General features: G+C 54.7%; 3 protein-coding genes across 5 annotated transcripts; 1 reads left to right on the plus strand and 2 right to left on the minus strand.

The window, feature by feature from the left end:
- Positions 1–2,517: 2,517 nt before the first annotated feature.
- On the minus strand, positions 2,518–6,061 carry ANKLE1 (ankyrin repeat and LEM domain containing 1). The gene is made up of 9 exons (XM_060008087.1): positions 5,974–6,061; positions 5,744–5,896; positions 5,194–5,299; positions 4,929–5,080; positions 3,949–4,652; positions 3,640–3,817; positions 3,193–3,352; positions 2,955–3,084; positions 2,518–2,690 (listed from the first exon to the last, which is right to left on the minus strand). The coding sequence occupies exons 1-9, from the start codon at positions 6,033–6,035 to the stop codon at positions 2,518–2,520; spliced, it is 1,818 nt and encodes a 605-aa protein (XP_059864070.1). The 5' UTR covers positions 6,036–6,061.
- Positions 6,062–7,241: 1,180 nt separating this feature from the next.
- BABAM1 (BRISC and BRCA1 A complex member 1) lies at positions 7,242–15,377 on the minus strand. Of its 3 annotated transcripts, none has more exons than XM_060008092.1 (10): positions 15,257–15,330; positions 14,858–14,986; positions 14,017–14,355; positions 12,714–12,772; positions 11,999–12,119; positions 11,839–11,917; positions 11,083–11,107; positions 8,983–9,112; positions 8,701–8,787; positions 7,242–7,741 (listed from the first exon to the last, which is right to left on the minus strand). In XM_060008092.1, the coding sequence occupies exons 3-10, from the start codon at positions 14,302–14,304 to the stop codon at positions 7,538–7,540; spliced, it is 993 nt and encodes a 330-aa protein (XP_059864075.1). In that variant the 5' UTR covers positions 14,305–14,355; positions 14,858–14,986; positions 15,257–15,330; the 3' UTR covers positions 7,242–7,537. The 3 variants fall into 3 exon arrangements, with proteins under 3 accessions (XP_059864075.1, XP_059864074.1, XP_059864073.1); XM_060008091.2 differs by having other exon boundaries at positions 14,858–14,946; positions 15,257–15,298; XM_060008090.1 differs by lacking the exon at positions 14,858–14,986 and having other exon boundaries at positions 15,257–15,377.
- A 2,716-nt stretch (positions 15,378–18,093) lies between these two features.
- USHBP1 (USH1 protein network component harmonin binding protein 1) lies at positions 18,094–26,530 on the plus strand. Its single transcript, XM_060008089.1, has 12 exons — positions 18,094–18,563; positions 18,658–18,806; positions 19,037–19,475; positions 21,667–21,792; positions 21,968–22,104; positions 22,276–22,416; positions 22,695–22,868; positions 23,486–23,735; positions 24,286–24,507; positions 25,192–25,298; positions 25,511–25,633; positions 25,888–26,530. The coding sequence occupies exons 1-12, from the start codon at positions 18,507–18,509 to the stop codon at positions 26,075–26,077; spliced, it is 2,115 nt and encodes a 704-aa protein (XP_059864072.1). The 5' UTR covers positions 18,094–18,506; the 3' UTR covers positions 26,078–26,530.

Below are 26,530 nucleotides of genomic sequence, written 5' to 3' on the forward strand. Positions count from 1 at the left end.
AGGATGTCGGCCGTTCAGGCTTGTTTCCCGAGTTCCCCTCCCTCCTCAAAATGCAGGGGCTACTTGGGCAGTATTTCCGGAGCAGAAGGCGGATAGGGGGTGAGCTGCCCGTCCCTGGAGGGGAGAAGGAGAACCAACTGAGGTCGATGCTGAAGTTGAGGTGAGGATCCGAGGACGGTTGCATCTGATTCCAGTAGCCATAATTGTGTCGGCTGTATGCAAAGCCCTGTGCTGAGTGCCTGACACCCATAGGTTCATTGAATCCCCTTCACTCCACACCACACAGCAAGTTAGTACCTCTTACTGTCCCATTTTATCTTATAACTTGGTTTTGAGTGGCTTTTGTCATGATGATTTTTATTTCGAATCTTTTTTTTTTGAATCCAGATTTCTCTGGATTTCCCTGCTCCATGGCTGTGCTCTTGGTCCTCTATATTTTATTCTAATGTATGTATATCTAGGTTTACCCATGGTTTGTGTGTCCAGTGGGAGATTTGTCCCCTCAGTTGCTGCACCTTTGGTCCTTTCCCCACTGGTTTGTGAACCCACCTTTAATTTAAAGGGGTTCTTACAGGGGCATTGCTGTTGGTTGACAAATTCTGGAGATACGTTTGATTGTCACAACTGGAGGGGGAGGTGCACCTGGAATCTTGTGGGTGGAGTACAGGAATGCTGCCCGACACCCTACAGTACACAGGACGGCCCCCGGCCCCCACTGCAAGGAGTAACTTGGTCTCAAAAGTCAGTAGGGCTAAGGTTGGGATACCCTGTGTTTTAGACAAATCCCACCTCTTCTGGGCCTCTTTTTTTGGCGGGGGGAGGGATGTCTCTGGATTCTTTCTGTTTGTGTATTCTTGGGAGATGGCATGCTGTTTGGTTTTTTTTTTTTTTAAATAAATTTATTTATTTATTTTTGGCTGCATTGGGTCTTCGTTGCTGCACACGAGCTTTATCTAGTTGCGGCAAGCGGGGGCTGCTCTTCGTTGCGGTGTGAAGGTTCCTCATTGTGGTGGCTTCTTTTGTTGTGGAGCACGGGCTCTTAGGCATGCGGGCTTCGGTAGTTGTGGCTCACGGACTCTAGAGCGCAGGCTCAGTAGTTGTGGCTCGCGGGCTCTAGAGCGCAGGCTCAGTAGCTGTGGCGAACGGGCTTAGTTGCTCTGCGGCGTGTGGGATCTTCCTATCCCGGGCCAGGGCTTGACCCCGTGGCCCCTGCATTGGCAGGCGGATTCTTAACCACCGCGCCACCAGGGAAGTCCCAGCATGCTGTTTTAATTGCTACCACTTTATCAAGCACCTATTTGGTGTCTGGGAGAATTACTTGTCTTACACATGAGGAAAGGGAAGCTCGGAGTGAGGTTTCTTCAGCTCAGTTAAAATGGTAGAGCCCAGGCCCACTCCAGAGGCAGGAACCCTAATTACCATAGCAGCCAGAGTAGCCAGGGGCTCAGTAGTGGAGGCCAGGAGGCAGGTGGAACCTTAGCCCGCCCCCTGCAGGACCTGGTTCTCTGAGCCACGATGACAGGCAGGTGACGAACCCAATGAGGCAGCGGATCTCACCAAGTCCCTAAACCCACTGGACTGCTTTGAAGAAGCAAGTTCTGGAAAATTTAAGTGATCCTGCCACCACCTCACCAGGATAGTGGCTTGGCACTTACTGAAGCTTTTTGCATAAAGAGCAAAGAGGTTAGTGATGGGGTTAGTGATCCCATTTTATAGTGGAAGAAACAGGTTCAGAGAAGCAACACCAGGAGGCTCCAGTCACACAGTGATGCCAAGGAGAGCTGGTGTCTCACACCCACACCGCGATGACCTCCCCAGCTCTGCCCACCCCTCAATACACAAGTCGGTACCTCGAGAACATCCCCGGTACCTCGAGAACATCCCGACACCCGCCGCCTTCCCCCAGAGAATTTCCGCCTGCAGGGCTGCCTCTGGCTCAGTAGGGCTCTGAGCCGAACACTTTACCCCATGACGGTTTAATCTGATTTCCTCAGTGACCCCCTGAGGTAGAACCTCGCACTTTCCCCATTGTGTACAACTGAGGACAGTGAGGCTCAGACAGAGAACTTGCTGGTCCAAGGTCCCACAGCTGGGAAGCAGCGAAACCTAACTCTTGAGCTGGGCAGATTCCCTTCATGTGGCTGAGGAAGCCCCCAGCCCAGCCTACATTGTGGGTCCCCTGTGTCAGGGAGATAAAAATGGACTCTGTTTGCCCAAACAGGACCAAACTGCCAAAGCACTGGCATATTTCAAAGCACCAGAGTGTTCCAAAGAACCTTCTGGTCTACTTGTTCTCCTCCCACATCCCCTTATTCTCCACCCATGACAGGGAGCTCACTACCTATCCAGCAGTTCCATCTGTAATAAAATCCTCCCTCAGCCCGAGGGAGAGATTGTCCTGCTGCTCCCCCACCAGCCTTCTGGAGCTGGAGATGGGGGGCTGCTCTCAGCGCGGGGCAGCTGGAACATTCAAACACCCTGATCTCGACCTAGGCTGGATGGCCAATTCCCCAGTGCTCAGCCACGGGCCTGGATGTCCTGGGGCCATAGCTCTCGCTCACCCTCAGCCAGGAAGACAAGGAGGGCACGGTGCAGCAGATGCACCCCCAAGCGGCGGCGCCGGGTGGGTGGCCAGCTGGCCACCACTCCATAGCAGTGTCCTTGCTTCTGGTTGGTCAGCGTCTGGATCCCTGGGGAGATTAGGAGTAAGGTCACAAAAGCAGCCTCCAGGAACCCCAGGCAGAAGTACGTGCCAGTAAACCCACTGGGTACTGCCCTCGAGCAGGGATAAACCAATGGAGCAAAATCTGTGCATGTGCAGGTACATCATTGGTGCTCAATAATTGCTCATTGAATGAATGAACAGCCCTGAGGGGCAAGGGGTGAGGGAATCGGTAGATCAAGTGCCCTTCATGTGACCACCCCCCCCCCGACCCCACAAGCCAGGCACCTACCTAGAGCATCCACAAGACATGCTTCTCGAGTGTAAGCCTCCACAGCAACCACATGCTGGAAGCAATGCAGGGAGACAACACCGCGACCACTGGCCCAGATGTCTAAGATCTGGCGCACCTTGGGGCAGGCCTGGGGGGAGCCAGGGCAGGGTCAGAGGTCTGCCCCCCAACTCCCTCCTTCCTCTACCTGCCCGCAACTGTGCCACCCCTGCCATGAACCTGGTCCTTATCCTCACACCTGTTTTCCTGGCCACCCTCGGTGGCTAAGGGCCTTCCAGAGGTGGACATTCGGCCGGGTCCGTGTTCCCTTGCCCACATAGAAGATGGCATGGACAAAAATCCGAAGGCATTCAGCCAGGGTCAGTGAGAAGGCTCGGGCTGGAAGGTTCTGAGTCTTCCTAGATGAAGTAGGTGGCTCAGAGAAGGAAAAGTGACGAGAGTCGCCCCAGAGGCAGTCTTTAAAGACAGAGCAACCCACGCCCAGTGACCCCTATTTTATAAAAGGCAGGGTGGGTGGCTGTTCGCCAAGGACACTCAGCAGCTTGAATTGGATCCAACTGCCTTTTATAGATAAAGAAGCTGATGACCAGAGAGGGCCAGTTTCCTTCCTAAGGACACACAGCAGATAAGAACCAATCTCAGAATTTTCCAGTTCCCACTTCTGAGTCATTCCTGTTCCAGGTACCTGGGGTCCAGCAGCAGATATGTGAAGCTGGACTTCATGACCCCCTCCCGCCACCGTCTGGTGGGTTCTGGCCGCTCAAACTGCTTGGCAAGTGCATCCTCATCTGCCTGGGCATCTGGGATACGGCCGGTCCGCAGGGCTTTGGCCAGCTCTGGGCTGTGCCCTGAGAATTCTAGGCCTGGGAGGGGAAACTGAGTCAAGAGAGACAAAGGAAAGGATGGTTCCCAGAGATGAAGGGAGAAGTAGGTTGCACTGAGAGCCACGGGTCTCCGAGGACTCCTGGAGGCTCCTTGGACTCTGGATACTAACCACGAGCAGCCTGGGCTTCTTCTAGTGGTTGGAGGTAGTATGGCCGGGTGAAGGACGTGATGGGACCACGGCTCTTGCCAAGTGCCCGGAGCCCTTGCAGCAGCTCCAGGTCAGACATGGTGGGGTCCGGTGGGCACTGGCAAGAGGTGATGGGGTCCCTGCCACCTGTGGCGCTCGCCTCATCCTCTGTCAGCCAGAGGGCAGCCACATCACTGTCGAGGGACAACTGGTCATCTTTTGGGATGTGGAAGTCAGAGGGTCCAGGCAGTGGTTCCCAAGGGGCACTATGGGCTGGGCTCCTCTCTGGGAAGAACTTGGGGGAGGGGGAGGCATCTGGCAAGGTCAGAGTCAGGGCCTGCAGACGGGCATTTAGTTCTGCCTCCCTGTCCTCCACGAGGGCTTGATGTTCCTGCTGTGGGGTACCCGAAGATCTTGGCACCCTCTGGGACGGTCGGACACCAGCCCAGGGGGACATGTGGGCAGTTGGGTCCTCAGCTCCAGAGGCCTCAACTGCGGTGACAAAGGAGGCAACTGAGCTGCAGTCCCAGCATCCTAGGGGGGACTCCAAGCTGCCATCTGTGCCAGCAATCTCAGGGTGGGCAAGGAGGCTGGGGGGTCCAGGGCCAGCCTCCAGGCTCATGTCCTTGTCATCACCTCTGCCCAGTGTTGTGGAGTCCAGTGTCACACTGGGAGGTCCAGAGGGGCTGATATTCAGCCCCTTTCCCCAAGGGCCTGGGCCTGGAGCAGGGGATAAGAGTGGGAGTCAGAGAGGAGGGGAGGAGGAAGTGAGAGACAAAGATGGAAGTCAGATCAGACAGAAAGAGGCGGCTGCAATCGCAAAGAGGAAGGACAGAGTCGGAGGCAGAGAGACGGACCAGAGACCTTAGTCGTGAAACAGAAACAGTGGGAGAGCGTGGATGTCACACACAGAGACCCGCAAAGCTAGATCAGAGGCTAAGCACCCCCAGCCGCACAGGCACCACTCACTGCCAGGCTTGGGCTCGGGCTCTGGCTCCTGGGGGTCTGCCCGGGTCCGTGTTGGGGTCCTGGTCCGAGCCTCCAGCTCCCGAAGGACACGCACACAGTTCTGGTGCCCCTGCTGCTCGGCCAGGTCCACAGGCCGGAGTCCGTCCTACATGGGCGCGGTCAGCAGGGGGCGCCCTCTTCCCTCCCTCTCTTCCTCCCTTCCTTCCTCTTTCCCTCCCTCCGGGTTTGCCCTGCTACAAACAGCGCTGGGACCCCCACCTGGTCGCGCAGCGCGGGGTCCGCTCCCTGGCTCAGCAGCAGCTCCAGGCCGCGGCGACAGCCCCAGGCAGCGGCCACGTGCAGCGGCGTCAGCGCCTCGGCCGATCTGGGGCAGGAGAGGAGGAGGGGTCAGTGGAGGAGGGAACTCGATCTCCGCCCCCATCCTCCCACCCCCCGCACGAGGCCTTGGCTCTCAGCACCCCCATTTCCGCCCTTCAGCCTGAGACACCACACTTGGAACCTAGATCCTGCGCCCTCGGGCCAGGACCCAAACCTCTGCTCTCTGACTCTAGAGCGCCTACCACCAGATCCGAACCTTTGATCCCCATTTGGCCTCAGCGCAACCTCATACCCCACCCTCGGTCTGGTACCCTGCCTCTGCCCTTGGACCCTCAAGATCCTTCCCCAGATTCCCCAAGCTCCGCCCCCGGGCATTGAGTCCGCATCCTTGAACCGTGGGACGCCCTCTCCAGGACTCCCAGGTCTTTCCCTCGGACTCGGGAGACCCCTCTCCGCGGAAAAGCTGCCCGGAGCCCAGACCCTGCCTCACCGAGTGTTGGGGTCCCCGCCTCGGCGCAGCAGGGCCTCGAGGCAACACAGACTCCGCGGGCGCTGGGCTCTGGCCGCCAGGTGCATGGCCGCCGCGCCATCCTCAAGCACCAGGTTGGGGTCAGCACCACGGCGCAGCAGCTCCTCCACTGCCCTAAGGACAGAGGGTCAGAGTGGACCGCGACACTCGCCCCCTACCCCTGGCCCACCCACCCCGTGCCCTACCCTCACCGCAACTCCTCCTTCCGCAGCGCCGCCTGCAGCCGCCGCGCCAGGACTGTCGCCGAGCCCATGCCCCGGCGGTCCCCCAGACCAGCTGCCCGACCTGCCGATTTCCAACTTCCCGCGGCGCCCTTGTGCGCACGCGCCGCTCCGCCCCTCGGCCAGGGTCCCCGCCCCTCGGCGCAGCGCAGGGTCCCCAGCCAGGCTGACCCGCGACGCATTGTCGTCCACATCTAGGTTCAGGAGCTCTAATGCTGGCCCGAGCCTGCGACACCAAGTAGTGCCCAGTCAGGGCTAGGGGCAGCCGATAAGGTCCCGGTAGGGTGGAGGTCGTCGTGTGTGCCGTTATCTCTCAGAACCGCGTAAACACTAACAGCCTGCTGGAGTGGGTGGAGCTACGCTCCCGGGACCCGATGGTGCCAAGGCATTAGGTCTTACAGAACCATCTGCTGAGGCGGCCTCCATTAGCGCACGCAGCCCTGATAGTATGTTAGGCTTCAATTAATATCTCCCTCCTGCAGTGGCTCTGTGTTGCCCATTTTCAGTTCTGCGGAGTCGGGAGTCCATTACTTTGGAGCCCTGGGCCTCTTAGGGCTCTAGTTTCCCCACATGCAAAATGGGAGAATAATCCTTTCCAGGCTGGTGTGAAGTTGAACGAGGGGCCTGGCACACGGGTGCCTAATAAATCCTCATGGGAAGGAAAAGCTGTTTCTCGATAAAGCTATTTTTGTTTGATAAGGAACTGAGAAAACCTAGCTGGTAAGCTTTTTTTCCCCCACAATTGCTCATCATCCAGTAAGATAGTTGAGTGATGCACCTGTTCTATCTGTCTCCCTTCCTCTGGGGAGCACCCACACTATTACCTGATGGAGCTATAAAGCTTCCTTCCCAGAGAAGCTTGATGGAGTCCTGGCCAATCAGAGTGTACCACAGCTCTGGCCCATGACTGGCCCAATGCAAGGTTACATGACCTAGGCAAGGCCAGTCGTAAGGGGTGCTGGGAGAGCCCTCACTTCACCTGGGTTGGGATTTGGGGAGCAGTCACAGCCATCTCACCCCTTTCCACGGGTTGGGAGGAAAGCAGGGCACACTGAACACCAACCATGCAGGGTATTTCAGCCCTCCCCAATGGCAATGTCAGAGCACCTGGATACAGCAAAGCCTGAAGCTACACCATGGCTTCTTATCCACAAGAACCAAGCCATTCTCCTTTCTGCTCAGTGGGTGGGTTTTCTGTCACTTGCAACGAAAAAGATTCCAATTAACACAAGTTGATCGTTGTGGACCTGAGTTAGGGATTCTCAGATTTTTATTTTGATGACAAAAATCACACAGGGCACAACAAGAATCACAACTGAAAAACTGGGAGTGGGATATGGGCTGGGAAACATAGGGAATGGGTGTCCAGAGTCCCTGGGATGCTTCCTGGAATCCTAGGTTTCCTTCAGGGCTCCCCACGTGCCTTGGATACCTCCTAGACCTCCCTCTGGGGGTCCCACAGAGCCCAGTGTGAGAACCAGCATTCTCGGCCAAATGTTTCCTCGTATTAGAAGGTTGGATGTACAGGGATGGTTCAGACAGTGGCCTCAACCTCGGCGGCTTCATCGTCCTCCTCCAGCAGGCTGTAGGAGGCATGGCTTTGGCAGGGCCGCTGCAGTGGGTGAGCCAGAAGCTTGGCCATACAGTTGTGCAGCTCAAGGGCTGGCCCAGCCAGCGCCACCTCGTACTTATAGCTGGTACCCTTGGTATCCAGGCTTCCCATGAAGGCAAACATGTCCTATGGGGCCAAGGAAGGGCTGTTCAGGCAGAGGTTCCCCTGACAGGCCCTCCCTGTCCTGGAGGGCCTCCCAGGAGGGGGCCTCAGGAATGGGTTCCGAAGGGTAAAGAGGAGTTTTCGAGAAAACATTCCCACATTCAGCAAACATTTCCTGCCACCCACTCAGTGCTAGGGACCCCAAAAGGTCTCAGTGCTGGAGCCCCTAGTCTGGAGAGGCACAGTCGGATACAATGACCTCAGCCCCCATGCTGATCTACCTTGAGGAGCAGGGAAGTTTTCTCCAAGTAGGGACTTCCCATTTGGGTACTGAAGTACAAGTAGGAGCTGGGCTCAACCCCCTCTGCTCACAGTTGGGTAAAGTGAGGCTCAGAGAGATAAGTGGCCGACTCGTTCAGGGCTGGGATGTAAAGGACCAGCAGAGCCTGGCAAGGCAGGGAGGGAAGCGTGCTCCAGGCAGAGGACACAGAGAAAGCGAAGGCAGGAAGAGAGAGAAGCAGGGAATGCTGGGGATGAAGTGGACAGGACCCTACATACTCATGGGCCACTGTCCCAACAGCCCCATTAGTTCACTGAAGACATGTGGGAAATGGAAGTTGAATGACCATGATCCAGCAGGACCAGGAACGCTAAAGAGAAGACTAATGGCAGAGCCGTGCGTGGGTGGGCAAGGATGGGTGACTTCCCTCCTCCTGATGCCAGGAGAGCACAGGTGCCTCTGAGCCTGTTGCCAGGTGCCACTCTGTCAGAGACACACTGTGTGACCCTGGCCTAGTTGCTGGCCCTCTCTGAGCCTGTTTTCCATCAGCACAGCTCATGAACTAGGGGGCTGGCATTAGATGCCCTGAAGTCCCTTAGTGATTCAAAGCCCCCCTTTCCCTCAAGGCCGGGGCAGGTGGGTTCGGAGCCATCCCATCTGCACCTACATCCGCCTGCCACCCACACCCACAGCAGCCTCTCACCTTCCAACTCATCTCCTCCTCCTTCTCGTCGGCGCCGTTGTGGATGTAAACAACATCAAAGAAGAAATATGGGCACTGGAACATTTTCTGCAGGGGAAGAAAGCCAGCCTTTGGGACTTTGGTCACCCCATGCCCCCATGATCACAATTTCCCAGCTACTGCCCAAGACTCTGGGAACCTGACTCTAGGCACCCCAGCTCCTGTGGTCAGGAAGTCCCTCCTAGTGTCTAACCACCATCCTGCTGGCTGTAGGCATCCCTCCCTCTCCCAGGCCTCCCTCACCTTCATGGGCTCTGTCAGGGAGAACTGGGGCTGGCAGGGTGGACGACTATAGACCAGGATGGTTCGGACGACGTACGGCGGTGGAATCGTCTGCACATTCTCTGTGACTGGCAGCTCGGTCTTCTGTTGGCTGCGCCGCAGGGATGGGGGACAGGTCAGAGCACACCCTGGTAGCACACCCCTATTGTCACCCTCAGAGAGCCCAGCTCCTCACCGTGTATGTGAGGCCCCACCTGACCCCTCCCAAGTTCACTGTTGCCTCTGAGCCTTCCCACATGCTGTTCCCTCTGCCCCAGCACCTCCCCAGCTTCGCCTTTCTGCCTGACCTCTCCTGCTCCATCAGAGGTTTTGCTGACCCCAAAGCTAGGGCCTGCTCAGGCCACCCTCAGCATCCTGAGCGTCCCCCATCACTGTGTTGAGCTGGACCTGCCCTACCAGGCCAGGAGACTCTGAAGCAGGGACCAGATCTTATACGCAAAGTCACTGCCCAGTTCCCCACTCAGCCACAGATGGTTCTCACACTGAGTACAGGGCACTAGGCAGGTAGAGGGCTAATGTCCTTAATATGTAAAAAACAAATCTGATCACCAACAAGAAAAAAGCCGACATCCCCCTAGAAAAACAGGTAAAGGGAGCCAATAGACAAATTCACTGAAAGAATACTGAATGGCTTAAAAATGAATGAAAAGAAAAGCACAGCAAAATAAGATGTGGCCTCTTCCCACCTATCAGATGGGCAGGACTTTCAGGCGTGTGAGCAACCCCGGTGCTGGGGGAGGTAAACAGGGTTAATTTCCTGGGAAAGTGCTTTGGCAAAGTCTAGCAAAATTAAAAACACACACCACCTTGTTCCAGCCTGTTCTCCATTAGGAATTTACCCCATAGATTCACTTCCAAAATCTGCTGAGATGGGCAAAACAACCTCCTTGGCTACCATCAAGGGGCTGGCAAAAACAGGGCTTAGAATACTTGGGCCCACAAGCTAAGAACCTTTTTCATTTTTAAACCGTTGGGAAGAAAGAAAACCAAAAGGAGAATATTTTGTGACAATCAGAAATGTGAAATTCAAATCTGTGCCTGCAAATAAAGTTTTATTGGCACACGGCCACGCCCACTTGCGTACCTATGGTCTGTGGCTGCTTTCTAATTAAAATGGGCAGAGTCTGGTCGCCAAGACAGAAACGATGTGGCCAACAAAGTCAAAAATATTTACTATCTGGTCCTTTAAAGAAAAAGTTGGCTGCCTCCAGGTTAAAAGAAAGTAGTGGGTCTTCCCTGGTGGCGCGGTGGTTGGGAGTCCGCCTGCTGATGCGGGGGACGCGGGTTCGTGCCCCGGTCCGGGAGGATCCCACGTGCCACGGAGCGGCTGCGCCCATGAGCCATGGCCGCTGAGCTTGCGCGTCTGGAGCCTGTGCCCCACAGCGTGAGAGGCCATGGGGGTGAGAGACCCGCGTACCGCAAAAAAAAAAAAAAAAAAAGTAGTGGAGGGACTTCCCTGGTGGTCCCGTGGTTAAGAATCCGCCTACCAATGCAGGGGACACAGGTTTGATCCCTGGTCTGGGAAGATCCCACATGCCGCGGAGCAACTAAGCCCGTGCACCACAACTACTGAGCCTGCGCACTACAACTACTGAGCCCATGCATTGCAACTACTGAAGCCCATGTGCTCTAGGGCCCGCATGCTGCAACTACTGAAGCCCATGCACCTACAGCTCATGCTCCGCAGCAAGAGAGGCCACCGCAATGAGAAGCCTGTGCACCGCAACGAAGAGTAGCCCCCGCTCGCCGCAACTAGAGAAAGCCTGCGCGCAGCTACAAAGACCCAGCGCAGCAGTCAATCAATCAATCAATCAATCAATAAGAAAGTAGTGGAGAACCACTGGGCTGTCAGAGAATAACACAGAGGGCGAGATTTGAGAAGGAACCTCTTTTGCAAAAATGCTTCCGGACAGGTAAGTGAGCAATTGTTCCAGTGAGAAAGGGTGAGAATGGAAGGCTTTAGGCCTCCCTAAAGGACTATTTCTGGGCTGTCTGGAGCTTTTACCCAGAAGGGGTTCTTCTCTTCAAAGGTGAACAATAATTTCCCCATGGGGGACTTACATGAGGCTGAAGAGACCTTCCAAATCTGGTGGGAATGCTAAGGAGAGCAGAGCAGCGCATGGGTGGGCAGGGGTGGGTGGCTTCCCTCCTGATGCCGGGAGAGCGCAGGTGCCTCTGAGCCGGTTGCCAGGACACACGCTGTGTGACCCTGTCCCAGTCGCTTGCCCTCTCTGAGCCTGCTTTCCCTCAGCACAGATCATAAACTAGGGGGCTGGCATCAGATGCCCTGAAGGCCCTTAGTGATTCAAAGCCCCCTTTCCCTCAGGGCTAGGGCCATTCTCCTCATGGAGAGAGCCATGGGTGTCCCTGTCCCCCTCCCCTCATTACTGTTTTCTTTGTAACTCACAGGGATCATATTATATTTAAGTTCTGGGCTGCAGTGAGCCTTTAATGTTCAAGTTAATATAAAATGTGCTATGCCCAGGTTGGAGGGGCTGTAGCAATGATTGTGACTTTTCAGTCACATACGGACACTTGCTGAGCACCGACTGTGTACTTAGCCCTTCATGAAGTGTTCCCTAAGTGGATGCATTTTTGACATCCAGAGTCCAAATCAGCTGTTTTTGCTTCTGTATTCTGACTTTATCTTCACAGCGACCCTGTGGGGCAGGAGGTTTTGTGGCTCTTATTTTACAGATCAAGAAACTGAGGCTCAGAGACGTGGCTGGCCCAAGCCTGATGTGGCAGAGCTGGGATCTAGACCTGAGCCAGGCCGAGCCAGGCCGCTCCCCGGGGCTCCCTGTGTGGAAAGGATACTGAAGGTGGAGCAGGAGGCCGTCTCCAGGTCGTAGAGGCAGCTGCAGAGTTCTCGGGGATCAGAGGTCAGGCCGGACAGCTGCAGGGAAGCATGGGACTCAGCGAGGTGCTCCCTCAGCCCCAGGGGACCCCAGGGCACCCAGCCCTGCCCCAGCCTCACCCAGGCAGTGTCATCGTTCACCACCACCAGCGCGAACTCGTGGCTCTTGTCAATCTTGTGTTTTGTCCGCACGAACATCTCGATCATTTTCTGGGAGACGTTGAGGGCATTGGTTTTGGAGCTGGGGAGGGCCAGAGGGTGACCGGGTAGTTAAGGCCCAGGTCATGCGGCAGTGGGGGCAGCAGAGCCCAGCCGCGAACCCAGCCTAGCTGACCCCCCCTCCAGCTCTTGCCCTCTCCGATGGGTCCCTCTGGCCAGCCTGGGTCTCACATCTGATCTGTGGGAGGCACCCCACCTCTGCTCAGCCGCGGGTCATCACGAGTGCCAGGGAGGGCAAGGCGGGCTCGTCCTCAGGCCCCATCCAGGCCCTGCTGCCTGACCCCAATGAGACTTAGCTGCTCAGGGGCAAGGGTTTTGGAGTCCGCCAGGCCTTGGTCTGAATCTGGCTCTGCCCATTTGCTGGGAGGCCTCGGGCAAGTCATTTTGCTTCTTGGAGTTTCCGAGTCATGGCTGTGACCTGGGTGGCGTGCGATCGCTCTCAAGTGCTTAGAACACAGCCCCGGTGGGCCGCAGCTGTATCATTACCAGTTATCACTGCTACTCTCCAATACCGCCAGGCCCCGGGGGTGAGTCTGAGAGAGACAGCCCTGCGTTTTTTGGGCTGGGCCCTTCCTAGCCATAGCTGCAAGCTCAAGCCCCCGAATATTCCTCTCACCTATTTAATGACTCTAGCTTTGGCAGCGACATTTCCTCCGACAGGTCCAGGCAGATGATCTGCAATGAAGTTGAAGGGTGGTGAGAGCTGTGACTAGCAGCACCGGGCGACTGAACATTAATGCAGGCCCCCACGCCACTCTGCTGGCCCTCTTCAAGCAGCCCCATTGGAAAAGGCCATATGATGACTCCCAATTCCCAGCTAAGCCATCCACTTTAGAAGGAGGCAGCTGAGGGAAAAGAGCACTGGACTAGGAGTCCAGGTTGATGAGTGAATAAACAAACCAGAGAACATTCAACACAGAAACAAGAAAACAAGGGAATAGTGGGATGAATTGTGGCTCTCTAAAAGATAGATCCACCTGGGACTTCCCTGGTGGCGCGGTGGTTTAGGAATCCACCTGCTAATGCAGGGGACACGGGTTCGAGCCCTGGTCCGGGAGGATCCCACATGCCGTGGAGCAACTAAGCCCGTGCGCCACAACTACTGAGCCTGCGTGCCACAACTACTGAAGCCCGCACGCCTAGAGCCTGTGCTCCAGAACAAGAGAAGCCTCCGCAATGAGGAGTCTGCGCGCCGCGACGAAGAGAAGCCCCCGCTCGCCGCAACTAGAGAAAGTTCGCACGCAGCAACAGACCCTATGCAGCCAAAGATAAATAAATAGATTTAAAAGATATATCCACCTGGAACCTCAGAAAGTGAAATTATTTGGAATTAGGGTCTTTGCTGATGCAATTAAGGTAAAGATCTTGAGATAAGATCATTCTGATCTAAGAACAAGTGTCCTTATAAAAGAAAAGACTGGGGACTTCCGTGGCAGTCCAGTGGTTAAGACTCTGCGCTTCCACTGCAGGGGGCACGGGTTCGATCCCTGGTCAGGGAACTAAGATCCCGCATGCCGCTCGGCCAAAAAAAAAACAAACAAAAAAAAGAAAGAAAAAAAAGAAAAGAGAAGACTAGGAGACACAAAGGGGAAGGCTATGTGAAGACGGAGACAGAGATTGCAGTGATGCAGCCACAAGCCAAGGAACGACTGGAGCCACCAGAGGCTGGAAGAGTCAAGGAAGCCTCCTCCCCTAGAGCCTGCAGAGGGAACGTGACATGTTCATTTCAGACTTCTGGCATCTGGAACTGTGAGAAAATGAATTTCTGTTGTTTTAAGCCACCGAGTTTGTGGTAACTTGTTGTGGCAGCCCTAGGAGACTAGAACAAAGGGATTGTTTTCCAGAGTGGATCCTAAAAGACGATGTGTAAACCAAGGTTCCCTAACACCTCGAAGCCACTGGTCAAGCCCCCCACTTACCACTTTCTCTGGACAGTTGACCCTTGGCGTCCGCACCTGGACCTCTGGGGCTGGTGGAGGCACCTGCCACGGCTTGGGACCGGCTCCGGGAGGGTTGGCGGTCCCGTCGTCAGCACTGGCCGCCTCACCCTCGCCCTCGCTGCGGCTGCCCACACTGGCCTGGGCCCCCAGTGCCCGGTCCTCCGCCCCCTCAGGGTTGGAGCGAGTGCGGGGTCTGGGCTCAGCTGACTGCTCCTCTTCCTCCTCCTCCTCCTCTTCAGCGGGACTACTGGGCTCCGCCACCTCCATGGCTCCTGAGTGGCTGGATGGAGCAGGTATGGGGGAAGCCAGGATCCTTCCCTTAGGGTTTTTAAAAGCATTTGGTTATTGGGCAGGAGAACAGGGCATGAGTCGCTTACTAAAAGTAACTCCTCTCAGGGCCTCAGTTTCCTCATCTGTAGGATGGGTGCCTTTAACACTTATCAGCCCAGCATCCACGCTGACTCGAGATAACAGTCTCCCATTTTTTTTCTGTAGGGCTAACCCCTTCCCTCCCCCTTTTGGCTAGTGAGCCACTGGGAATGGCTCAGAGGTAGGGACAGAACCCAACACACGCCAGTGAGGGGCAGCTCTGAGGCTTCCAATAGTGCTGTTAGAGAAAAGGAACTCGTCAGAGTTGCAAAGCTGGGAAGTTACAAGTCGAGAGCTGCTAGGAGCCTCTTTTGCCTCCAAGAAGGAAAACAGAGCTTGCCTGTAATGATGCTCACCCAAAAAACGACAGATACACTTCTGAGCACCTGAATCCAGCTATGCCTAAATTCCCTTTCTTGCTTAAACCAGATTGAGTTTGGTTTTTTGTTACCTGAAACTGAAGAGGTCTTGGTGAATAAAAGAATAATAACTTCTAGCGTTCCCTCCTCCGCAGCGGAGCGCTGGCTGCCTAGGAGGTGTCTGCACACGGAAGGGGAGCAGATCTGGTATTACAATTCCTCTGAGGAAAAACAGGACGCTAGTGGAACAGTTTGCCCATCTGGGCAATGGGTGCGGGCTGCCGGGGATGGTCTCTGAGCCTTGCAGTCCCCACAACCTCTAAGGAAAACACAGCTTAGCTGCAGCAAGAGGGATGGAGGCTAGACTACAGGAGAAACCAGAGCTGAAGGCGGAAACCTCAGGGCAAGTGAGGGGCTGAATTTGTGGGGCTAGGGAAGTGGGGCCTCTAGGGACGGATCCCGCACGCTTTCACCACCCAACTCCTGCTCACCGTAGCGTGAGCCTGCCTCCGACTCAGCAGCAACTCGCTAGGAAACCGCCATCTTTACCAGCCGGAAATGGTACGGCGCGGCCGCCACGCCTCCTGGGAAATGTAGTTCAGCAGGCAGCAGGCCTAGAGGAGAGATGTATGGGACGAGGCTGGAGAGCCTTGGAAGCTGATAGGCTGATACTGTTCTAGGAGGTGGGGTTTGGATTGTGATAGACTGGAGAGGAGCTGAGGGGGGCGGGATCTGGAATGTGATTGGCTAAAGTCAGACAAGGCGGAGCTTTTATGTTTCTGGCAGATTCGGACTGTGCGGGTCAGCGTTTCTACCATAACAAGGCAGAGTGGAGTTGGGCTTTCAATGGGATAGTCTCAGAAAGATGCAGAAGTCCTAGTTTGCAGTGTGATTAAATGTAGCGGGACTGAGTTGGGTGGGATTTAGAGGTGGGGCTGATTGGTGATTAATAGAGTTGACTGAACCTCAGTGAGGGGTTTTTGCGGCAGAGGTGGGCGAGGTCCAGAGCCCAAGGGCCCTCCCAATTATTTAATTCTGCTCCTTATTTCACAGATATTTGCAAAAAATAAAAAATGCCAAGCCAGAACTATTTCAAACCACCCTTCCTTCTTCATGCACAGTTCTCCCTTCAGCTCCATAACCATTTAAAAACTGAGCCTCAGTTTCTTTATTTGTTAAAGTCTGCTAAGCCTGTCCACATCAGCCAGGCTCTGGTTCAGTGACAACCCAGAGGGGCTGTGGAAAATGAGCCTTGAAGGATGGAGAATTTGCTAGAAAAACAAGAGAAGGAAGGTCATTCCACGCAGAAGAAACCACCTGGGCAAAAGTCTGGAGGCTTTGAAGAGCCTTGGAGTGGTGAAACTTCTCACAGGTTAATATGGCCAGAGCAGAAGCTAAGAGTGAGAATTTCAATGCCGCGGGTACCCCCAAGTCAGAGAATTGCAACTTCTCTCGCTACTACCTTTGGGGACACAGAAACAGGAAGATTCAGCCTCATAGCTTCTGTCAGTGGGAGCAGGAAGATTCAGGCTATCCCAGGCTCTGCACAGTTTACACAGAAGTGCAGAAGCAAGGAAGGTGTGTTTCAGGCAGAGGTTAAGGCATGGCCAAAGGCACCAGGGTGTGAGAGAACTGAGAAACTTCAGCTGTTCACAGAGGAGGTTATAGCGGCTAGAGTGTGGAGTACACATTGGTGCCAGCCTCAGGCATAATTTTTTTAAAGACCTTGAATGCCAGGCTGAAGAGCTTGAAATGTTTCCCAAGGGCAATGGGGAGCTATGGAGGGTGTATGAGCCAGGTAGGTGAACAGTGAGATCTCTGCGGCCTTGGTGGGGAAGGGAGTGGAGGGATGGCTGGGGAGCCCAGGGAGGGAGCTGGGCTGGTATCCAGGTTGGGGAGGAGAGGCTTGGGCTGTGACTGTGGATGGAGATGAGGAGGAGGCCCTTTAGAAGTGGATGCAGGAAAAATGAGCAGGATGTAGGGACCATCTGGGCTCTGAGGAATCCAGCATTTATGGAGAAGAAACAGTAGCTGGCAGAGGAAGCAGAGATGGGATGGTCAGAGGTAGTAGGGAACAAGGAGGGTGCCTTATGATTCAGTTCCCGATGGTGCCTGGCCATGTGCAAATCGCTTGTTAAAATTTCTATAACACTGGAATATATGTATACACACACACACACACACACACACACACACACACACAATATGGAATATTACTGAGCCATAAAAAAGAATGAAATAATGCCATTTGCAGCAACATAGATGGACCTAGAGATTATCATACTAAGTGAAGTGAGTAGACAAAGACAAATACCATATGATATCACCTATATGTAGAATCTAAAAAAAATGATACAAATGAACTTATTTACAAAACAGAAATAGACTCACAGACATAAAAATCAAACTTATGGTTACTGGGAATTCCCTGGCGGTCCAGTGGTTAGGGCTCTGCACCCTCACTGCCGAAGGCCCAGGTGAGGGCCTGGGTTCTATCCCTGGTCGGGGAACTAAGATCCCACAAGCTGTGTGGCACGGCCAAAAAACAAAGGAGGGGGGACAAAAAAAGAAAAGAAAAAAACTTATGGTTACCAAAGGGGAAGGGAGGAGGGAGGGATAAATTAGGAGTTTGGGATTAATAGGTACATACTACTATATATAAAATAGATTTAAAAAAACCAAGGACCTATGTATGGCACAGGGAACCATATTCAATATCCTGCAATAACCTATAATGGAAAGAACCTAAAAAAGAATAAAAAAGAATGAAAAGAATAAAATCACTTTGCTTTACACCTTAAACTAATACAACATTGTAAATCAACTATACTTCAATAAAAAGTTGTTTGTTTTGAAAAAAACAAACTCCCATGACACTGTAGGAAGATATAGAAATTGAGGCTCAGAGGGGATCATCACTTGCTCAGGGGTACCAGTTCCAGGTCTGTCTGTGACTTGAAGTGGAATGAGAACTCTGACCCTGACGCTGTAGGTATAGGCAGAGGAAAGAAGTTCACAGGGGAGCCAGATGGAGAGCCTCAGCCCAGGGGAGCATTCTAGCTTCCGAGAAATAAAATCCAAGGGTCAGAGATGGAGGAGCCATGGGCTTGGAAGCAGAGGCGAGGAGGGACTGACATAGTGGGAGCTGGACATATGTCCTCCTGCTGGGGCTGGAGGAAGCTGCTGTCCTTGAAGAGGAAACTGCACAATAACAAGTCACATGGCCGGGGAGTGGGCTTCCTGTTTCCTGGCTCCTCCCAGGCTGGCCTTGGCCAGGCCAAGCCTGAGTAGGCAGTGGCCAGAGTGACCCCAAGAGTGTCCAGGGACTTGGTTTTCTGACCAAGGTGCCCCCAGAAGAACAGGGAATTAGAGCGGGCTGAGGGGACCAAACCCCAGGATTGGAATCTCTGGTTCAGGAGAGCCCTGGGGAGGAGAGAGGACTGTTGAAGTCCTCATCCCAAGCCCATATAGGGGAGGGAGGGGAGCAAAGAGGTAGTGAAAAATAAAGGAGGCAGAAAAGAAAGAAGAGGTGAGGGCAAATTTGAGAGGTTGTGAGCTGACCGTCAAGGGAGGCATTCAAATCAACATTGATAACTCAAGATCCTTTCGGAGAAGTGAAATCAATGCCTATATCACAGAACAGGAAATTGAGGCTATCATTTGCTTTGAGCTGAGATCAGGTGGTGGTTTTAGGGGGTGAGGAAGGAGGAGGATTCAGGGGACCCTGATTTCTGGATAACAATGAGTGCCAGGGCCACACGGCCCCGAAGCCGGCGAGGGAGGCATGCCGCTCTGCCCGTAAGTGTCCCCCCTCCCTGCCACACCCAACTCTGCGAGACCCCAGAACCCAGACCTGCCTGGCTTAGAGCTCAGCTCTGGGGATCATTTGCAGGGTGAGCTGGACCCTGTGGCAGAGAGTTCAGAAGAGGCTGAGGCAGCCAGTGGGAGCTCCGAGCCGGGCCCTGTGCCATCTCAGGATAGCTGCAAGCCAGAGCCGCTGGGCCCTGAGGCGGAGGCCAAAGGGCAGGGCCTGGAGAGCAGGTAAGGCCCACTTGGTCTGTGTCCCCCACTACAGGCCCGGCACATCTTTCCCACCCATAGATCTGTTTATGTCCCTCCCCTACTCACACACACGCCATGGCTCCCATTGCCCTCAGTCTGACTTTCAAGGCCCCGCATGATGCAGTCCCAGCCTTGTTACAAAGCCTCTTTGTGTTAGCTACCCCAGATGACCCCATTTCCAGATCTTTCCATCTCTCACCTCTTCACAGGACTGACAAAGAAGTTGATGGGGACTCTAGCAGGGGACCTGCTCCAGCCCCCGAGGGGCCCTATGAGCCTGCCCAGGAAGCCCACCAGGCCCCAGAGGCAGCCCCACGGGACAGGGAGAATGTCCCCTCTGGACCCAGAGCCCCTGACGTGTTTCAGACTCTCCAGCAAGCTCTGAGCTCTCTGGAAGCGGCTGTTGCTGCCTGGCGCCACCAGCCCCCAAGATGTCCTGGGCCGTTGGAGGCAAAGGACAGAAGCGAGGGGGGACCAAAGCCCTGCTTGGAGCAAGAGCAGGCTGGGAGCTGCCAGCGGGATGCAGCCCGACTGACTGAAAGGAATGCCTGGTTGCGTTTGGCCCTGAGCAGCCGTGAGGACGAGCTGATCCGCACACAGAACTCCCTGAAGGCCTTCCAGGCTGAGAAGGAGATGCTGCAGAGAGAGGTGAGTGGGGCAGGCCTGCCTCCCAGGGCTCCCTGGTGGGAGGGAGGCAGCAGGCCTGTTGTAGGACACATTCAATCATTTGTTCATTTGTAAAGCTTTTGTGGAGGCTTGGCTGCTGAACCCCAAAGAGACAAAGGTCCCTTGCAACCTTAGTTAAGGTGATCAGAGAGGCCCAGTGAGGAGGCGGCGACACTTGAATGAAGACCACAGGGGGGCAAGGGAGGAACCATGCAAGGAGCTGGGGAAGAGCATTCTAGGCAAAGGGAACAGCATATGCAAAGGCCCTGAGGTTGGAGTGTGATTACTGTGTTCAACGAACAGTGAGGAGGCCAGTGTGGGGCTGAGCAGGAGGAGACAAGGGTACGGAGGTGGTGGGAGCAGATCCCGGAGTGCCTTGCGGGCTGCAGGGAGGATTTGAGCTTTTGCTCTGAGTGAGGTGGGAGCCACAGAGGGTTCCGAGCAAGCAAGGGTGGAGACCAGATGCAGGCATTCACAGGCGCCTTCTCACCACCGTGGGAGGAACAGCTAGTGGAGGGAGAGGCTGGAATCTTGGAGATCCAGGAGGAGGCACTGGTCCAGACATGTAAGGGATGGAAGCTGTGGAGGTGGTGAGAAGTGGACAGATTCTGGGTGATGCTGAAAGTGGAGCTGGCAGGTGGGGTGTGAAAGCTGGAGAGGGGTTGAGGACGAGCCCTGGGTTGGGAGCCTAGGAGACTGGAAGTGAGCCATAGGGAGCCTGTGGGAGGGGCAGGTTTGGTGGGAGGGAGACCAGAGCTGTTTGGGCCTTGATCAGCTCAAAATGCCATGAGCCACCCACACGGGGCATTAAAGGGACAGTTCTATGTCCAAGTCCAGAGCCCAGGGGATGTCAGGGTAGGAGGGACACAGGAGGTGAGACTTGGGGCTGCGGGAGCCCAGCATGAGGAGTGGGGCTCATTTCCCTACAGAGCGGAGCACATTTACCAGCTGGGAAAGAGGAGTCTTTTTTAAAAAAATTTACCCACCCTTTTTTGTTTTTTGCGGTACGCGGGCCTCTCACTGTTGTGGCCTCTCCCGTCGCGGAGCACAGGCTCCGGACGCACAGGCTCAGCGGCCGTGGCTCACGGGCCCAGCCGCTCTGCGGCATGTGGGATCTTCCCAGACTGGTGCACAAACCCGTGTCCCCTGCATCGGCAGGCGGACTCTCAACCACTGCGCCACCAGGGAAGCCCTTTACCCGCTCTTTAACCCCCGCCTCTGGCAACCACCAACCTGTTCTCTGTATCTGTGAGTTCAATTTTTAAAATTTTTGATTGATGGATGGATCAATTGATTGATTGATGCCGGGCCGCACGTCTTGCGGGATCTCAGTTCCCCGATCAGAGATTGAACCCCGGGTGGAGTCCTAACCACTGGACTGCCAGGGAATTCCCTTGTTTTACTTTAGACTCCGCATATAAGTGAGGTCATACAGTATTTGTCTTTATCTGGCTGACTTATTTCACTTAGCATAGTGCCTTCAAGGTCCTTCTATGTTGTCACACATGGCAAGGTTTCTTTTTTTACGGATGAATAATGTTTCATTGTATAAATGTATATACCACATCTTCTTATTCATCTCATCCATCAGCGGACACTTAGGTTGCTTCCATGTCTTGGCTCTTGTAAATAATGCTGCAATGAACATGAGGGTATAGATGTCTTTCCGAGTTAGTGTTTTGGTTTCTTTTGGATAAATACCCAGAAGTGGAATTGCTGGATCATGTGGTCCTTCTATTTTTACTCTTTTGAGGAAATGCCATGCTTTTTTTCCAGAGCAGCTGCACCTATTTACATTCTCACCAATGGTGCATGAGGGTTCCCTTTTCTCCACATCCTCGCCAGCACTTGTTATCTCTTGTCTTTTTGACGCTTGCCATTCTAACTGATGTAAGGTGGTATCTCATGGTGGTTTTGATTTGCATTTCCCCAAGGATCAGTGATGTTGAGCGTCTTTTCATGTACCTGTCGGCCATCTGTATGTCTAAGGAAAGAGAAGTCTTGAGTGGCTGAGTGACTTGTGCAAGGTTATACAGGGAGGGGTTTGGCAGGATGAGTGTCTGGGGGTCCTACCTTCCACCTGGGCCTCTTGCCACTGCTCCAGGAACAGGTCTTAGGGAAGGATGGTGGGTGGTTTGAGCACCCAGGCCTGACATCCCCCATTCCCCCACAGGTCCAGGAGCTGCAGGATTCCCTGCTGAGGCTGAGGCCCTTCCCACCTCCCTCCTGTGACCAAGCAGGCGGCTCGGGTAGTGGTTCCAGCAGCTCTGGGGTTGATGGGGAGACCTGGGGCACTCAGGTGAGTGTGGGAAGCTGAAAATCATGCATGATCTTAAGATCCTTAGGATTCAGGGCCATGAGACCCAAATCCTGGTCATGTGATCCAATAACTTCTGGGGTTGGAAAAGACCTAAACCCGTGATGCTGGGCTCTCAGTGACAATCTGGGTGAATCAAGTCACCTCCTTCTGGCAGGATCCCTTCTCCCTGGCTCACCCCCTGCTCCGGCGCCTCCAGAGTGATTCCAGCACCCAGATGCTTGGGTCTCTCCCCACCCAGCTCCTTGCCCCCGAGATGCACATCATGGAAGCCCAGATGGAGCATCTCCAGGGGTAAGAGCCACAAATGCTGAGCTCATAAGGGCACTGGTGCCTCCCAGCTGGGTTATAAAGCCAGGAGTCTGGAGCTGGATTTGGGGTGGGGTGGGGAAAGGTGGAAATCAACTGGGTTCTAACTGCCCTTCAAGGCCTCTCACTTTGCCTCTTCCCCACCTCTGGAGGCAGGAACATTGAGAAGCTCAAATGCTTCAACCGTCTGCTGTCAGCTGTGCTCCAGGAGTACAAGGGCCGGTGTGAGGGCCTCAGCATGCGGCTGGGCCAACGGGAGGCTGAGGCCACTGCATTGCGTCTAGCCTTGCAGTATAGGTCAGTGCACCCTGCCCATGATATCACTGACTGGGAGGGAAATGGGTGTCCTCAGAGGATAGCCCCAATCCCCAGAGAGAGACAGAGTCCTCGCAGGAAAGTACTTTCCCTCACCACGGAAGTTAACTTAAGGCAGTTTTAGTCCAAGAGTGCTGAAGGAGTTTACAAACTCCCAGGGGTGGGGGTGGGAGGAGTAGTGAGGGGTCCAAGAGCAAGTGAGGATGTCACCTACACAGCAAGATGGGTGTCCTGGAGCGCTCAGAACTGGTGTCCCACAGTGAACACTGTGAGGAGGCATATGGGGCCTTGCTCACTCTTCGGAAGGCAGACTCAGGAGCAGGAGAAGAAGCCTTCATGGATGACTTGGAGGCGGCTGAGAAGGAAGCTCAGAGGCTTCTGGTGCAAGAGGAGGCTGCCATGGATGGAGGGATACTGCAGGATCCACGTCCAAGGTACCCCTGGGAACCCTGGGGACTGGGTGGGCCAATGAGTGGGGCTCTGATCGGAGAAAACTGGCCAGAACTGGCCACATGTTGGGGGTTGGTATGGCTCCTATGGTTGGCATGAGGTCTGCTGGAGTTGGCTGGTTGCTACACAACAACGTTGGCACAGTGATGACAGCCATTGGGGTTGGTATAGGACCCACCAGAGTTGGCATGAAGATGGATGATGGTGCCCACTGATTAGAAAGGGCATGATGGAGCTTAATGGGGTTGGCTTGATGTTGGTACCCACTGGCGTTGGCATGATGCTGCCTGACAGGGTTGGCAAGTTGAGTGATGGTCCCCATTGGGTTGGTGTGATGGCATCCACCATGATAACGTGAGTGACTGTGCCCATCGGCATGATGGTGTTCATCCATCATTCATCACTGATGGCTGATGTTGCCCATTGGGGTTTACATTATGGTACCCACCATGTTGGTTTGACCATGCCCAGCATAGATGGCATAGGAAGGACCCATGATGGTCAGTAAGATGGAAGCTGATGAAGCCCACCAGGGTTGGCACGAAGTTAGCACAACCATGTCCAGCAGTGTTGACCTAGGCCCCTCTTCTGTTTCCTGTAGCCCCGAGGGCAGCAGTGTGGATAGGCCCACACCACAGGAGGTGGCTATACAGCTCCAGGGCTACGTCCAGCGTCTTCAGGAACGCCGTGCTCTGGTGAAGATTCCCCCAGAGCCTGGTCCCACCTTGGCACCCATGTCCGCTGTGCCCCGTGCAGAAGCCATGGTGCAGGCCATTCTGGGGACACAGCCTGGCCCAGCCCTGCCCCGGCTGGAGAAGATGCAGATCCAGGAGGACCTGGTGGCCACACGGGTACACATGGGCTGTGGCCACTGTGTCAGTCTTTCCTGGTGGGACCAAACCCTTTGCTGAGTCTGAGAGAGATGTGATTCAGGGACCAAGTAGCAAGGGAGAGTTTTGCTGGGCTGGGGACAAGCTTCCTGGAGGGAGGAGAGTTGGAGCTGGGATTTTGAGGGATGATTAGGAATTCGTCCTCTGGAATTCAGTTTCTCACAAGACTTCCAGTCTGGCTTTCCAAAATGCCCCTCCTATGGAAAAGAGATAGGGGCAGGGGACATAACCTGGGGGTTATAACCTGGCATGAAAGCTGAGGTTTTGAATTTGGAGAGACTCAGACACTTCCACTGAACTGCTACTTGACCTTGTCTAATCTACTTGCTCTCTCTGAACTGCCATGTCTACAGCTGTAGTTTTCATGGATGATATTTCCCATCTTGCAAGATCATGGCGAGTGTTGGGGTTCTTGCCTGACCTGCTCTCAGTGGGCGCCTCCTAGAGCCTCATTTTCCCCAACAATTGACCCTAGAGGTGCAAACCCTCTACCCTCTCCTTGGTCTCTTAGGAGACCCTAGCAGACCTGATGCTTCGGCTACAGCTGGTGCGGCGGGAGAAGCGGGCTCTGGAGCTGCGGGAGGCTGCCCTCCGAGCCCAGGGCCCAGCCCACGTGCTCCTGCTGGAGCAGCTGCGCTGGGAGCGCGCCAAGCTCTGGACTGGTGGGGCCAACAGCAGTGGTGGAGACAGCAGTGGAGGAGGGAGCAGTGGAGATGAAGAGGAGTGGTCCCAGGTGAGTGGCCCTGCCTGGACCTGATAGGGATAGCAATATATTACTGGCTACGTGGTCCTGGTTAATCATAGCCCCCTTTGAGCCTGTTTCCATTTCTACACACAAAAAAAGGAGTTGAATGTTTAAGCTGCATGTTTCTTTCTTTGACGGTATTTAGCCCAATAAGCCCCAAGGGATTTAGTGTCTTCCAGTCACACCTGTGCCTCCTCCTTCCCACCCCCAGGCTGATTCATTTTCCCCCTCCAGCTTCCTTCCTGAGGCTTTCCTTTTTGCCCCTTACTGTCTAATCATGTCTGTCCTCTGCTTAAAGCCTTAGCAGCTTCTGGAACCCTCCTTTGAATCATCTCTCCTACCTCCAAGGCTTTGTAAGTGCTGTGCCCCTGCCAGGAACACCAGTCACTTTCTAATTAAGTCCTCAACCTCCTACAGGTCTGAGCTCAAACATCACCTCCTCCAGGAAGTCCTCGTGGACTGCCTGTAAATGAGATATTATTTATTCCCCTGTACCTTATTGGGGTACCGTTATTGGGTATTGTACCCTTATTGGGGTATCTCACCAGAGTGGGGGCTCTGTGAGAGCAGGGGCTGTAGCCACCACAATCTGGGCAACTTCGATGTCCAACCTGGGCTGAGCACACACTCAGCCTAGGCCTGTGTCACTACCCTCCCTGCTGCATCCCACAGGGCCCTCCGGCTGTCCCTGGCGGCAGCAGGACTGTTGATGGAGGCCAAGTGAGCAAAGTGCAGAACCCAGAAGAGCTAGCCCAGGAACTGTCAGCATCACTCACCCGGTGTGTGCCTGGGTCCTGTGCTGGGGGATATGTGGCCTGGGTAGGGGAAATATGTGAGAGCCCGTGGGGGTGTTGCATACCGTGCAGGGCTGGGTATACACCTGCATACAGTTGTGTTCACATGGAAACATCTTGGGCAGGTGGGTGGGAGGAGGGAAGGAAGACAAGATTGGCTATGGCTGTGAGCCCCTCTCTCTCCACCCCTGTACCAGGGCTCTGGGCCTGCGGGAGCAGCTGCAGTCCTTGCGGGAAGAGCTGGAAGAGGTGGCTCAGAAGGGGCGAGCCAGACGTGCTCAGAGTACTGAGCTGAACAGTGATTTATGCAAAGCTCACAGGTAGGTCCCCCTATGTGACCTCAGAAGCATCCCTGGCTCTCCCTGGGCCTCAGCTTCCCCCCTGTAAGGTGGGTGGCAGCTTCAATCCATTCCACACCTCCTCTGGTGCCTGATGTGTGTCAGCCCCTGCTGAGTGATTCTGGGACCCCAGGAAGACCCAATCTCAAAGAGCTCCCGTCTGGGGCTGGGAGTACATAGCCCGTCTTGGGTGGAATGGGGGGCTGTTTCCTGGCTCATCCTCCTACTCCCTCCAGTGCCCTGGTCATGGCCTTCCGTGGTGCCCACCGGAAGCAGGAAGAGCAACGGCGGAAGCTGGAGCAGCAGTTGGCACTAATGGAAGCCCGACAGGCAGAGGAGCTGGCAGTGCTGGAAGCCACCGCAAGGGCCCTGGGGAGGCCCAGACCGCCCTGCCTGCCTCCCCGGTCAGGAGGGACCTTTCTATAAGCTCTGCTCTGGTTGTGTCTGGACGTGCCAGATAGTTATGGCAGGTCATGTCATAAACTGTTCTAGGTGATGTTATGTCATGTGGCATGACTTTGCATGTTGAGGCGTGTTTGGTGTGATGGGGGCTGATACCTGGGTGTCTGGGGCTTGATAGTGGCCAGGCATTTGAGATAAACTTGGTATCTTTGGCCTGACACCATGTGGCATGTGAAGAGACATGTCAGCAGGGTCATGCCAGAAGCAGCTTGGGCTGTGGGGACAGGATCCCCAGGGCTGGCTGGGGGGATTCAGGGTTCAGTGAGGTTACATAGCCAGAGCTGAAATTCCAACCCTTATCTGTCTCCAGAAGCCCAGGGAGGAGTCCACTGGGGCAGGGCACACCTTCCCCTGCGCACCTCCTTCCCAGGGAAATGCTGGGTTTGGCCTGGCAGATGTTCCCAAGAGGAAGATACC

This window comes from Delphinus delphis, chromosome 3 (assembly GCF_949987515.2).
Source record: "Delphinus delphis chromosome 3, mDelDel1.2, whole genome shotgun sequence".
Classification (NCBI taxonomy): Eukaryota; Metazoa; Chordata; class Mammalia; order Artiodactyla; family Delphinidae; genus Delphinus; species Delphinus delphis.